Source organism: Ursus americanus, chromosome 31 (genome assembly GCF_024610735.1).
Source record: "Ursus americanus isolate L20-20 chromosome 31, mUrsAme1.1.p, whole genome shotgun sequence".
Classification (NCBI taxonomy): Eukaryota; Metazoa; Chordata; class Mammalia; order Carnivora; family Ursidae; genus Ursus; species Ursus americanus.
Genome location: NC_142157.1, coordinates 27,129,778 through 27,142,394, shown reverse-complemented (window position 1 = coordinate 27,142,394; position 12,617 = coordinate 27,129,778). Strand labels below are relative to the sequence as shown.

General features: G+C 53.0%; 1 protein-coding gene across 11 annotated transcripts in view; it reads left to right on the top strand.

Annotated features, from left to right (window-relative positions):
• The window catches only part of CELF2 (CUGBP Elav-like family member 2), a 505,360-nt gene that overhangs the window by 450,737 nt on the left and 42,006 nt on the right, over positions 1–12,617 (top strand). For all 11 annotated transcript variants that reach the window (XM_087857734.1, XM_087857733.1, XM_087857725.1 and 8 more), the window contains 2 exons: positions 448–511; positions 11,612–11,746. In XM_087857734.1, the coding sequence (XP_087713860.1) occupies positions 448–511; positions 11,612–11,746 (199 nt within the window). The remainder of the gene's footprint in view (positions 1–447; positions 512–11,611; positions 11,747–12,617) is intronic.

Sequence of the window (12,617 nt, the reverse complement as noted above, 5' to 3'; positions counted from 1 at the left end):
TGTAGTTACCGTGGCGATGTCCCTGTTGGCCTGAGAGTCCACGAATCCAGGTGCTTCCCACGGAGGATGAAGGCCACTGAATTGTCAGACCGAGGGGTGGGCCTTGACTGACAGCTGAGCTGTGGTAACCGCAAGGCTACGGAGAGCCCGCGTTAGTCACGCCACGTTGGTTCCAATAGATGTAACACCTGGTTGTTAAAAAGACTAAATTGATTGTTTTAAGGCAGCAGTGTTCCTGAGTTTCCCCGGTGTCTGTGTTTCTTAATAGAGATTAGACATTAATACGGATTTACAGCCCCAACTGAGGGAACCTTCAGTCCCTGAATAGGAAGCAGCAAGCGACTGTATACATGTACAGGAAGCTGGACGGGGCCCCCCTCGGGTTCGGAAGCTGCCACGTCCTGTCTCCACTTGGGTCTGACGGCTCGCTTTTCTCTCCCTTTGCAGCTTCTGCAGCAGGCCACCTCCTCCAGCAACCTGGGTGCGTTCAGTGGCATTCAGCAGATGGCTGGTAAGTCGCGACACATGCCTTTGCTTTGGACTGTGCTGTTGTCTGAGTGTGGGTGGCTTCAGAGGGCCAAGAAAACAAGCCGGGCCAAGCAAGAACAGAGAGCGATTAGCACCCTGTTCGCCTCCGGACTCGGGCGTTACGGTTAGTGCCCACTGCTGGGGAGCTGCTCTTGCACCTCGGGCTTCTCCAGCCGTGGGAGCCAGACGGGCCGCACAGCCCTCCGTGGTATCCTCCTGGGGTGTTGGCTGGTTTTGTTTGTTAATGGGACTGATTGCTGGGGAATTTCCAACAAGATTCCTTCTATCCAGGGCAGCCAAAATGATTGACGTCCTTCTAAAATTTTAATAAGAAGCAGTCAATAAATATTCTGCCCTCCGTCGTGAAAGGCAAGATTGCAGGCCTATCTTTGATACAGTTTGCGGTCCCCTGATAGCCATAGACAATTAACAGGGTGCCTTTTTTTCCTGCGGTACCCCAGTTGACAGAAGCTTGTATCAGAAGCTTTTATGTGCAAGTATAATCTTTGTTCTCGAGAAAATCAAAGTGGGGCTGGATTTGCAAGCTGGCTCAGAAAGGATTTCTTTGTATAATGAGCTGCGTCAGTAGTAATTGAGGTGCCGTGGTTAGTGAAAGGTCACTGGCACCTTCCAGGCTCCGACCCTGACCTCCAGGGGCCAGGGACGTCGACCCGCACAATCGGGCAGAACACAGGTGCTGTTCGCCTGCTGTGAGGAGCAGTGAGGCCGCTCTTACCAAGTGTGATTCCAGAAAGATGGGGGAGAAGGCAAGGAGAAGAACAGATTTTTGGCACATTAGAATCAAGCACCATTTGTTTTTAATGAAGGACACCCTGACTCAATGAGATGGAACTTGAAGGTACAGAATAAAAGCCAGGATTTTTTTTTCCTGTCACTATGAAAACTCTTTTTTTTTTTTCTCTCTCTCTCTTTTTTTTTTTTTTTCTAAATAACTATCCTTGGTTTTGTTGGTTTGCTTGTTTCACTTTGGATCTGGAAGGACTTCTTCCTCACGTGTGTTCTGTGATCGTCAGCCCAGCCTTCCCCTGAGGCCCCACAGACTGATGGAACCTGTTGTCAGACAGGATGTACTGGCCCACGGTTAAAAAAAAAAAAAACGCAGAATTATTCATTGGGCTTTAAATCTCCTGACACTGCCAGCTTGTTTTATTGTAATACTGCTTTTTGGTTTACTAGGAAAAAAATATATGTTAAAATGGTAAGTAGTTCGGTCTTTCAGCAGTATCTTTACGCATACAGTTTGGGAAGCTGGCCTTGGCGCTAAGGATCACACCGAATGGTTAATTTTTGGTTCTGTGAAGGGAATTGGAGAGACAAAAGTAAAATATCCAGGGAGTTCTCTGTGTTTTAAAAAGAAAAACTCCGGAATGTGAGCTGTACAATAAATGGGAAGATTCGTCACGTTTTCAGCCATTGCAAGATTTTTTTTCCTTCGAATGGTACGGACCCGCCCAGATCCAAAATGAGGGTCTTTCCTTAGAGGAAGCCTCCGGCTCTCCCACTCGGACAGTTGAATTACGCAGAGAAGGTCACTGGGTGAAGGTCACTGGGTCCAGAGGCGACTGCCCAGCGCGTCTTCCCAGCTGGACCGAGCGCCCTGTCATATTTCATTAGATCGTGGGCCCCCCGGCCTTGCCAGCTACAGGTCAGGATGTTAGCATTTACGTGCTCTGTGTGTTCATTTAAAAACTGAGGGTATCCGGGAGTCACCTTAGAAGGGGCATGAGCAGATGGCTAATTCAAAGGCATTCTGTAAATGCTCCGCGCCTTCCAAAATACCCCTCTCTTGAACCTTCAGCATACAAAATTCAGCGCACTGAGTCTGCACAAGCTGTGAAATCAAATGCCGAGCGGAGGTCCGTTATCTACCATCACCTTAAATGTTTAGAGTATCAAGAATGTCGATGTCAAGGCTCCGTCTGCTTGGCGGTTTCCAGAATGTTGGTTTCTTCATTCATAGGGAAAAATCAAGTTTCATCTTCCTATTTGAAACACTGTGGTTTGGACTATATTTTGTTTTTGCCAATAAACGCAAGTTATATGGCCTGCTCTTTCGTCTTCTCACCACGGTTGGACTTAACGTTTGTCTTTGCCAGTCATCCGGACCAGTGTTATAAAGTGAACTGGTACTAGAAGTACCTCTCTGAACGAGGCTTCCCTTGGGTGCTTGGTGGCTCAGTCAGTTGAGCATCTGACTCTTGATTTCTTCTCAGGACATGATCTCAGGGTCGTGAGATCAAGCCCCGAGTTGGGCTCCGTGCTCCGTGCAGGATCTGCTTGAGATTCTCTCTTGCCCTCTGCCCCCCACCCCGCTCGCTCTCATGCTCTCTCCCTCTCTTTCTCTCTTAAATAAATCTTTAAATAAAAGGAGGCTTCCCTGATACCCCACATAATATGGGAGGGGTACCCTAAAGCCCTTCCTTCCTTCCTTTCCTCCCCCACCTCCCCAAACACTCCCAGGCCATCAGGCCCCAAGAGGAACTCAGCCCAGCTCTGCTGAAAGCTGCACCTGACTATTTTTGAGTGGATGGGTGAATATATTTATAAATGGACAAATGCAAATTGGTGTTTTGGATACATTCCCAGGGGAGCTTAAGTTAAACGTGCTGTTTTTTCCATTGAGAAATTTGACTTTAGTCTTACGTCCAAGCCAAGAAAACATTATATAAATTAATGACAGTATCTTCATGGTTGAGTTGTCAAGGATTTGGCAGTAGTTGGTATAATATCAAACACGTGACCGAGCGCATGGTCCCTGACTTCCAGTGGAAGCGACAGGAAGAAATCCAAGAGGCCATTTATGCCCAGTCCCACCTGAGGTTAAAATGCTTGCTGAGGGATTGAGGCTGGGGCACAGTTCACATGGGCACCTCCATGATTCAAATGCAGTTTTTATGTCTTACGGGATCATAAAATAAACTCAGCTTGTAAAGTTCACGCAGTCCGGCTTGGAACACTCTCACCAAAGAGAGAGAAACATCATTTCAGAAACCAGCAATAATTTTTGATGAACAAGTCTCAAAATATAACAGTCTGTCCTTCAGGAGTTTGGTGTTTATCACTAAAGTCTAAACCGTCTCATTGGAATGAGTAAAATGCTTTCTGGTTGAGCAGAAAATAAAGGCAAAAAAAGAAAGAAAAAGAAATTTTCGATGACAAGTCATGAAGTATTTGTCTCAATAAAATGGAATGAGGCATCAACTATATTTATTTCCCCAAAATAATTTACCGTTTCCCTTTCAAACTAAAAATAACTTCCCATGTGTTTCGTGATTTTATAGAAAGGAACCTTTACTGAGTATGGAATTTAAGGGCAGAAACTAGATTAGGCTCAAATCTTTAGGAGCTGAATGCTTTCCCGTATACTTTCTGCACATCCTTAAAGTTGATGGACTTTATTTCCCCCCTTAAAACCTCTAAGAAAAACTTGTCCATCTCTCACTCAACTGTGATATTTGTCCCACAAATTTCTGAAATCCCAGAAACTTTGGGCTGAGAGTCTGGATTTTTTTTTTTTTTCCTGAAGAAGAAGAAATTAGGGAAAAGTGACTTTTCGGTCATTAATTTCTTTTATAACCGCCGTCCTCTCGGAAGAGCCTCGCGTTGGATAGCAGAGGTCCTATTCACAATTCCGGTTTTAACAGCGCTCTTTGAAATCGGCCACAGTTGACCCTCACGGCAGCCAAGGACAAAACCTGCGCGTCGTTATACATTGCAGTTGAAAAACTGACGTAGAAAAATGTTCGATAATAAGGCTGTGAGACCGCAGCAGCAGACAGGGCTCGGGACGCACTGAGCTGCAGAGCTCCAGGGAAGCTACCAGCACTGGCATCCCGCGTCCCAAATGGGGCGGCCGACGAGTTCGAGGGTCACTAACAAATTTGCCCCAAGTCACTGCGCCAGGAAGGGGCAGGTCCGAACCCCGAGCTCCGCAGGGCCCCGAAGCCTGCACAGGGGCGCTCCATGGCTCAGCAAATGCAGATGTGTTCGCACAAACACAGGCTGCAGTGACCTTCCCCTGCAAACCGTTTCACGGGCCAAATAACAAATCCAAGCCTTAGGTCAGTCGTAGAGAGCGCGCCAGCACGCTGCAGACGGAGACACGTCCCTTCATTCTGGAAGGCATCTCACATGTGTTCAGAGTGGGCTGTTTCTTATTAGGGCAGTTTTGGGGGTTTTTTTCTGGCACGCGGAAGTGTTATTAAAGAAATTAAAGATGTTCAGAGCTCCAAGGAAGGAGAGTTTATCTGTTGATTGACAGAGGTACAACCAAAAAGAGTTTGTCTGTTGACAGATGAGACAACACTGCCGCATTTCGCATAGTCAGCAAAGCTGGTAGGAACTCCCTTCCAGAATGTCTGGCCTACGTTTTGAAAAGTAACAGTGAAAGTGTACAGCATAGTGCTTTCCCGAAAACAGCAGAACTTCATCCGTGTGTGATCCTGTCCCCAGAGAGGGCCATCCTGGAGCGGCTGCGACACGTGGCGCGGGGGGGAGACGTCTGTAGATGCCAGTGCAGAGTGGGAGGGCTGAGGGTCTTCGCGCTCGGAGGCACCTGCCTGGTGAGGTGTGGGCTCTGCATTCGCGAAGATCACTGGGCCTTCCCCGGAGTGGAGCCTCCCACCCTCTCACCGCAGAGGCTTCCTGCGAATGTGCTAATAGGCCTTATGAGAACATTCCATAACCACCCATCTGTCACTTTTTAACAGACCTGATTGGCAAGCACTTGTAGCAACTGACATCTGTTCTTGCTTATTGATATGCAGATTTATGGTAATTGCTATGAACAATAAGACACAAAATTACCTAAGGTGAACATTAAATTAAATTTTCATGCCCTTCTCCTTATAAATAATTTTTTTTAAATCTTAAATTTCAAGTAGGCATATTGCACATCTGTTTTGTACATCATTTCTTCGTCTGGAGAAAGATTTTTCTTTTCCCAAGTAATGAATGAAAAGTTGAATGCCTATATTCCGCCCCCCCCCTTTTTTTTTTTACCATCTTGGTCTTGGCATGCTGTGGGAGTTCATAAAATGTATTTAAATGTTTTGTATTTCTAGTCACCCAGATTGTTGCCCCTGGTTTGTGTGGCACCCCTCAGAGCAGAGTGCTTGGTGAGGTTAAAAGTGGTTGCTTTTCTTGGGAGACAGCCGTTCCCCAGGCTTAAGCTGGCTCCCTGGTGAGGCCGCTCCGAAGGGCGCCCCCTCCAGGTCGCTGTGTAGGCATGACAGAGAGGACGACCGGTGGGCAGACGACCTGGAGAGTCCATGAAGGGAGCTGGGAGAGGGAGGAACAAGGTGGCTCACACACCCCAAAGACACAAGAAAACGACAGGAAACAATAGAAGTGGGGCTGCAGAGAGCCCGGTGAGATGGCCTGCAGCCAGGGCCACCTGTGTTGGCTGGGCCCAGAGGAGGCAAGAATCCAGGGGGGAGAGGATTCAAGCCTCCGGAGCAGGCCAGTGTGCCTGAGTGTCAAATACTTGACGTCAGAAAGCCAGAGGTGCCGCAGATGGTCTGGTGTGGTTGAAGAGGGAGAGGGTTGAGGGCATGTAGCTATGGGGCTGCTTTCCCTACTCCGGGCAGGTGCCTTTTCTGGAAGCAGCAGGGGCCCCCGAGGACCTTCCCTCAGTAGGACTGATAGTATGTGTGATGTCCACACTGGCTATGGGAGCACAGGAGGGGGCAGGAAGAGCCAAACATCCACCACCTGGCTTGTGCGCTGTTGGCAAGGAAGGGTCCAGATCCCTGTGCCCTGGGGGAACTTGTCGGGCGCTCAGTGTACCCCAGGACTGGCCCCGTGACATGAGTGGTGTGCCAGCAGCATTGAGAAGGCCCTTGCCACTCATGGGAGGCTGTCTTCCTGGAGCGACACACTAGAGGACGAGCCTCGGCTCTCCGTCGGGCTGGACAGAAGTCCACGCCGCGGGGAACAGGAGCCTCGTTGCCCCGTGGCCAGCCCACAGTGAGCCCTGCAGAGGGGGGTGACCCGCTGCCTTAGGCTCCTGGCCCGCCTCAGTGTGAGTGCCCCTTGGGATCAGCCTCAGCCGGAAAGTTCTAGGAGAGTCTCTGGCTCATTTGGCTTCTTTGCGCAGTCTTGTTTGTGCGTTCGTCTTTGTTCTAAACGGAAGCTAGAGCTGTTTCTGTCCCGGTTTCCCTCCTCCGCACAGTCAATTCCGAGCCCTGAGCTCCTCGGATCTCCCACTCCACCCCCGTCACGGCCGCTGCCCGAGCCAGGCCCTCCGCTCGTTGATTTTCTACCAGAACCCATGCCTCTTGGTAGGAGGGAGCTTCTTCACCTCAAAGATCTGTCACCAGGAACGTGGTGCCCATGCCACACATGCTTTTTCATACGCTTTCAGGGAGTTCCCAGCCCCCTGCCCCCTTGGTGGACGAAGGTTAGGGACCCGGAGCAAAGCTGAGCAGTGAGTGCATGGACGGGAGGGACACAGCCCTGCGACTGCTCGGGACTCATGAGAAAGAGGTCACGGCCCATTTGTTCCCCGAGGAATCCAGAACCAGTGGTCTGTTATGTTAGGGATTCTGGTAATGGATGGAAAAGGAAATCACATTAAGAAATTAAAGGATCGATTCTGCGATTTAGAGAGAAAGATGCAGGACACAGGTGTGACACGGTTTCTGGTTAACTCCGTTCTCAGCTCCCACTGGAGACCATACACCCCGGGCCCTGCTCTCTGGGACCTGAGCCCTGAACCGAGCAGGGAGGCTGAGGAGGCTGCCCGACATATCCTGGGGGTCCAGCAAGCGGGACTCAGGCTCAGCCACCTCCCTGCAGCTTCCCTCCGTGTGTGCGTGCCGTTGGACGCGCACGGGGCCACTGCAGGCCAGTGGTCAACGTGGACTTGGAGTGCCCCAGGCACGCTTCCTTTGGAAGCCCTGTGTCCCACCACCCCTTCCCTCCTCCGCCCCATCCCCCCTCAACTCCAAGGTGCAGAGTTGAGTGAAGTAAGTGGATACAAACACCCTGAGGAGGGGGCGGGGAGAGGAGCTGCGGATGGAACCACAAGGACAGAAGGAGCCCGCGTGGGGAGGCGGCGGTGGCAGGGAGAGGCCGGGCTCGTGGTGAGCGACAGCGAAAGGTTCCTCCGCTTCCCCGGGGCTGCGCCTCTCCGGGCCTCTGTTTTCTCTGCCTATAGCGTGTGGAGGGTCACACAGGTTTGTCACGAACACTAAGGGAGCGCGTAAGCGTGAGGAGCGTGCCCGGCACGTGCGTGCTTCTCAGCACCATTACCGTGGTCGAGGCCGTGTCGCGGTGATGTTCAGCTGGAAGGGCTTCCTCCGTTGGCTTCCTCCGCGCTAGGCGCTGTGCTTCGAGCTTGGCGTGTTGCCAAAGCATTGAACCTCTCAACCCTCCAGAGGGGCGTTGTGTTTTGGTCCCACTGCACATGTGGGGGATCTAAGGTGCACACAGTGGGGCCAGTCTGCTCAGGGCAACAGGTGGTCAGGAATTAAACCCATGTGTCTGAGAGCGGGGCATGCACGCCTCTTGACCAGCCCACACCGCCTCTGGGAAATAGTGGCTCTTGTCTCCAGCAGGGAAGGCTGTGCAGCCCAGGCCACACAGGACAGGCCGGAAAGCAGAAGGTGGGGGGGTCCTCCCAGAAGGCTGGGAACTGGTCCTCACTCCAGAAAGTGGGCAAGGAAGCCGCCCTGTCCACCTACCACCTGGACCTGTTGAGCATGCGCTTCTCGGTGGGGCGGGGGGTGTGAACCTCCCAGGGTCAGCACCCAGGACCAGGAAAAGACTAGAATGGAAGGAATGGCACGGTCCTCCACGGGGGAGCCCCTGTCTCCTTCAGCTGCCCAGTGCTTTCCTCTGCTCCTCTCATCCCAGCCGACTACTGACAATGAGCTTCCGAGTGTGGGCCTATTTCCAGAAACACACAAAGGAGGATTACCCTCCGGTCCCTGGCTTCTCCTTGCTCCGATATACAGCAACTTTCTTCGGGGTAGACACGGTCTTGTCTTCCACTTCGTCCTCCATACAGTGCCAAGAGGCTGGCCTGGCACGGCCTTCAGTATCTGCTGAATGGATAGACAGACGGATGGATGGATGGGTGGATAGACAGGTGGGTAGATAGGTGGATGAAGGAATGAATGGATGGATGGATGTACAGGTAGGCGGAAAGACAGACGGATGAGCAGATGGACACGCGTGGGTCCTCCTGCCCGCTGCATCTCTGCATCTAATCCTTCCCCTCTTCCTTTTCCCCCAAGCCCCCCAGATGCTGGCCCTCACAGTGACCTCTCCCCACTCTCCCTCTCTGCTTCCTTGGGCCCATGTTTTTCCTTTCCTTGCAGTGTGATCATTGAACACAGTTGCCCCCCGCCCCACGGTGGTACCCCAGAGCTGAGGTCCCTCTGCCTGGCCTTTCTGGGTGGAGGCAGGGAAAGGTGGAATAGGACGGCAGGCTCCCTTGGATGGCGACACGTGGGAGGAAGGGCAGAGGGGAGCCAGAGGGTGACACACCAGGCCTCGGCCCTGGATGTGCCAGCAGAGAGGACAGTGGAATAGAAAACCAGGGTGTTGTCAGCTGGGCTCCAGCAACACCAGTGGTGAGATAAGGAAGACGCATAGTTCTAATAAATATTTGGAGAATGGATTAATGACAATTGAGGGAAACAGTCAATAGAGAAAGCTGTTATAAATACTGAAGGATGAACGGTGGAGAAAACTGCAACTCAGCTGGGTCTGTGGATGGCCCTCTTTATTGCGGTTCATGAAAATTTCATACCGCTTGATACCCCATCCCTTCTTCCTGCATAGATTCACCCATCGCCTGCTATGTGTCCAGCTGTGTGTCTGTTTGTCTGCATAGGTGGACAGACAGAATCTTAGTCCTCAGAGAGTTCGTATCTGGTTGAGGGTAAGAGATCTCTACACGTAAGGTCACGGTAAGATGTGGTGAATGCCACAAGTCACATTAGTGACTTTGCCGCTAGCACACAGAAGGGCTGTTGAATGTAGACTCTCGGTCTTCTTCAGAGGGAGGCCGTGCGGGGCGGCAGGAGCGCCTCCCCAGACTCGGGTCCACGACCGTCTGCCGTCAGCCTCGGCCCAGGACCTGAGTCTCTGACCCGAATGACGGGATACGTTCCCGCCACGCACCGTGGCCCGCACAGGCCAGGTCAGAGGAGCTGTCTTGGAGGCCCTCTGACCCGAACCAGGAGAAGGGCTCTGCTTACCGTTAACTCGTTTCGGGGCTGAACCGTCCCCCTGTCAGCACAGCTGAGTGTTGGTGACGTAGTCTGGTTATGCGGTTTATGCCATTAAAGCAGTAGAGTGACTGTTAGTCACAAGAGGGCCAAGAAGGGACAGATGGGTCCAAGTGAACATACCTCACCCCCAACATCACTCGAAGCCTGGCCCTGTCCGCACACGCAGGTGTGAAGTGCGTTCGGGCTCCTGTAGGAGCTGAGCCCCTTGCTGGTCCAGGTGGGCCTGCCCTGAGGCCAGGCAGCTCCCGTGCCTCCCCCATTTGCCTCAAGTACCTCAGAAAAATAAGACCAAGCTCCTCAAGTTCTACGTCCTCATAGACGTGACCCTGTCTGCCCCTTGAGCAGGGGGAGGGGGAGAGAGCTTTGTTTCCAGTTGCACTGACTGGACAATACAGGGTTGGTGAGGTGTGCACTTTCCTCGCAGAAGTTAACAGGAACCCACAAATACCTGCGTCCTGCTTCTAAGCAGCCCCAGGCCCTAAGTGGATTTTGAAAAACAGGTGTTTGGCTTTCAGCCTAAGTCAAGAAGGCTGGATGTCTCCTGGAAGAAGAGAGTGTCGTTTTGAGCAAAATGAGGAACGATTTCGCAGCAAAGACATCAGGAACTCTTTTCTGAGTAGAAGTGGGTTGTGACTGAGGCAGCTGGGCTGGAGGAGCAGGATAAGTGAGCCTAGCAGCCGTGCTCTGAGCCATGCTTAGGTGGAGGGCTCCATGCCCATGGCTGGGGGCTTTCCCAGGTATGTTGCTAGAATATTCTCTCACCATTCCATTCACCACCACCCCCAGCCTGCTTCTTGAATGGACTTTAGTGTGAAGTGAATCATGGACAAAGACTGAATGTTCAGAGACCCTTGGACTGAGAAACAGAGGTGGGAGGCGATGCGGGCACCACCCCTGAGCTACCCTGCCCAGGCCAGGCAGCCTCCCCGTGACCGGTGACACCCCTAGATCCCAGCTGATCCCACCCTCGTGTTCTTGCGAAGTTTCACTTCTCCCTGCTCTTCTTTTCTTCATTTTCACTAGCCAGAGGTCCGTTCTAGTTAAACGCGGTCCTGCTTTAAAACACAAAAATGCAAATACAAGCGCTTGATGAATAAAAATAGGACAGTGCTGCCGTTTTTATTCGTTCATTTTTTTATTCATCGGATGTTTTGTGAGTTCCTACCGTGGTCACATTTTAGAGTTCACGTTTACAGTAAGTGTGGAGAGGACATCGGTGGCAGCAATGACAGTGAGGGTCACTAACACCGGTGTTGACCTGTGCCCGTCCCGGTGCCGAGCGAGTGGCGTTCTTCATCTCATTTAATCTACACACGGCCCGCGGAGGTGAGAAGCAGTGAGCAGTACCACCCGCTAAGCAGGAAACGAAGAGGGGAAGCAATTTGCCCGGAGTCCCACAGCTGGGAAAGTGGCAGAGCCAGGAAGCCACGGCAGCTCGAGTTCAGAGCAGGGCTCTTAACCTCCCCGGGGCTACCGAGGGGCTCCCCCGGTGGCCCGTCCTGCCGCCGCCCAGCCCCGGCTCACGGTTTCCTGACAGCTGCATGGCCGGTGCACACGCGGACTCTTCTCGTCTTTCCCGCTGATCGCTGCAGCCCCGGGCACGGGCAGTCGGGATGCGCCCTGGGTGAGGACAGGCAGCCGGGCACACAGTAGGCGGCTCCGCTGGGAAGCGTGGTGGCGCCTGAGTCCCCGAGGCAGCTGGGCAGAGCATGCCGTCGCAGGGCCTGCTGCCCGGGGCCCCGGCTCTCGTCGTCGGCCCTCGTGTTTGGAGCCCGGCCCAGCAGGCCTCTTGCTGACGCACGTTTCTCTTCCCTCCACAGGCATGAATGCTCTGCAGTTACAGAACCTGGCAACGCTGGCGGCGGCTGCAGCCGCGGCCCAGACCTCAGCCACCACCACCAATGCAAACCCTCTGTCCACCACGAGCAGCGCCCTCGGAGCCCTCACCAGTCCCGGTAAGGGGGTGCCCCCCCTCTGGGACCGCGGGGAGGATCGCGCCCAGGGTGGGCTGCAGGTGTCAGGGCCAGGGGGGCGCGCCCTGGGCGTGGGGGGTGGGGCTGGATCCGTGTGAAGTTTCCTAAAGACACGGAGCGCGGTTGCCTGTGGGTTTGATTGTCTGAGGCAGACAAAGAAGAGAGTGCTCTGGGGGGGCCGTCTCCACCGTGCTCCCGCTCACCCCGCGTAGCGGCCGGGCGGTCCGGTCAGCTTCCAGCGGGCACCCGCAGGAAGGGCCTCCCTCTCTGCCTCCTGTTTGTTCAGCCGTCTTTGTTGTGGTCCTTAGCAGTTCAAGAACTCTCTGTTGCATCTCAAAATCCCTAATTATTCCAGCGTTCTGTTTCACAGCCGCTCCGTCCTGCCCCTGCCCGTTTGCTTTCAAAACCCGCGGTCTACAGAGGACCATCCCTGTTGTTGGCTCCCGGTCGCCTTCTGGGCGATGCAATTTAAAGTCTCTCTCCTCGGAAATGTTGTCGCCTTATTCAAAAGCAGATGCCATTTTTCTTTTCATCCGAGCCAGACATAATGTGGTTGCTTAGATACCATGATTTGTGTCTTAAAAACTGTTTTGCTGGCTTTTCTTCCTCTCTGAATGTTCTAGGCCTTGATAGATGAGCTTCCCCGCCCACCCCGGGTGCATGGGGGAGGACGGTTGGGCGCTGGCCGGGCTCCCTCCCAGCTCTGCAAAGCCCACAGGCCTCTGCCAGCTCCGCCCAGAACACTGGAGGGATGTGGAAGAAGTTCCAGTGGGCTAGCGCGGGGCTTGCTCTCAGGAGACCCCAAAATATGCACAGCCCATGGCGGGCCGGCTTTCTTAAGTCTTTTGACCAT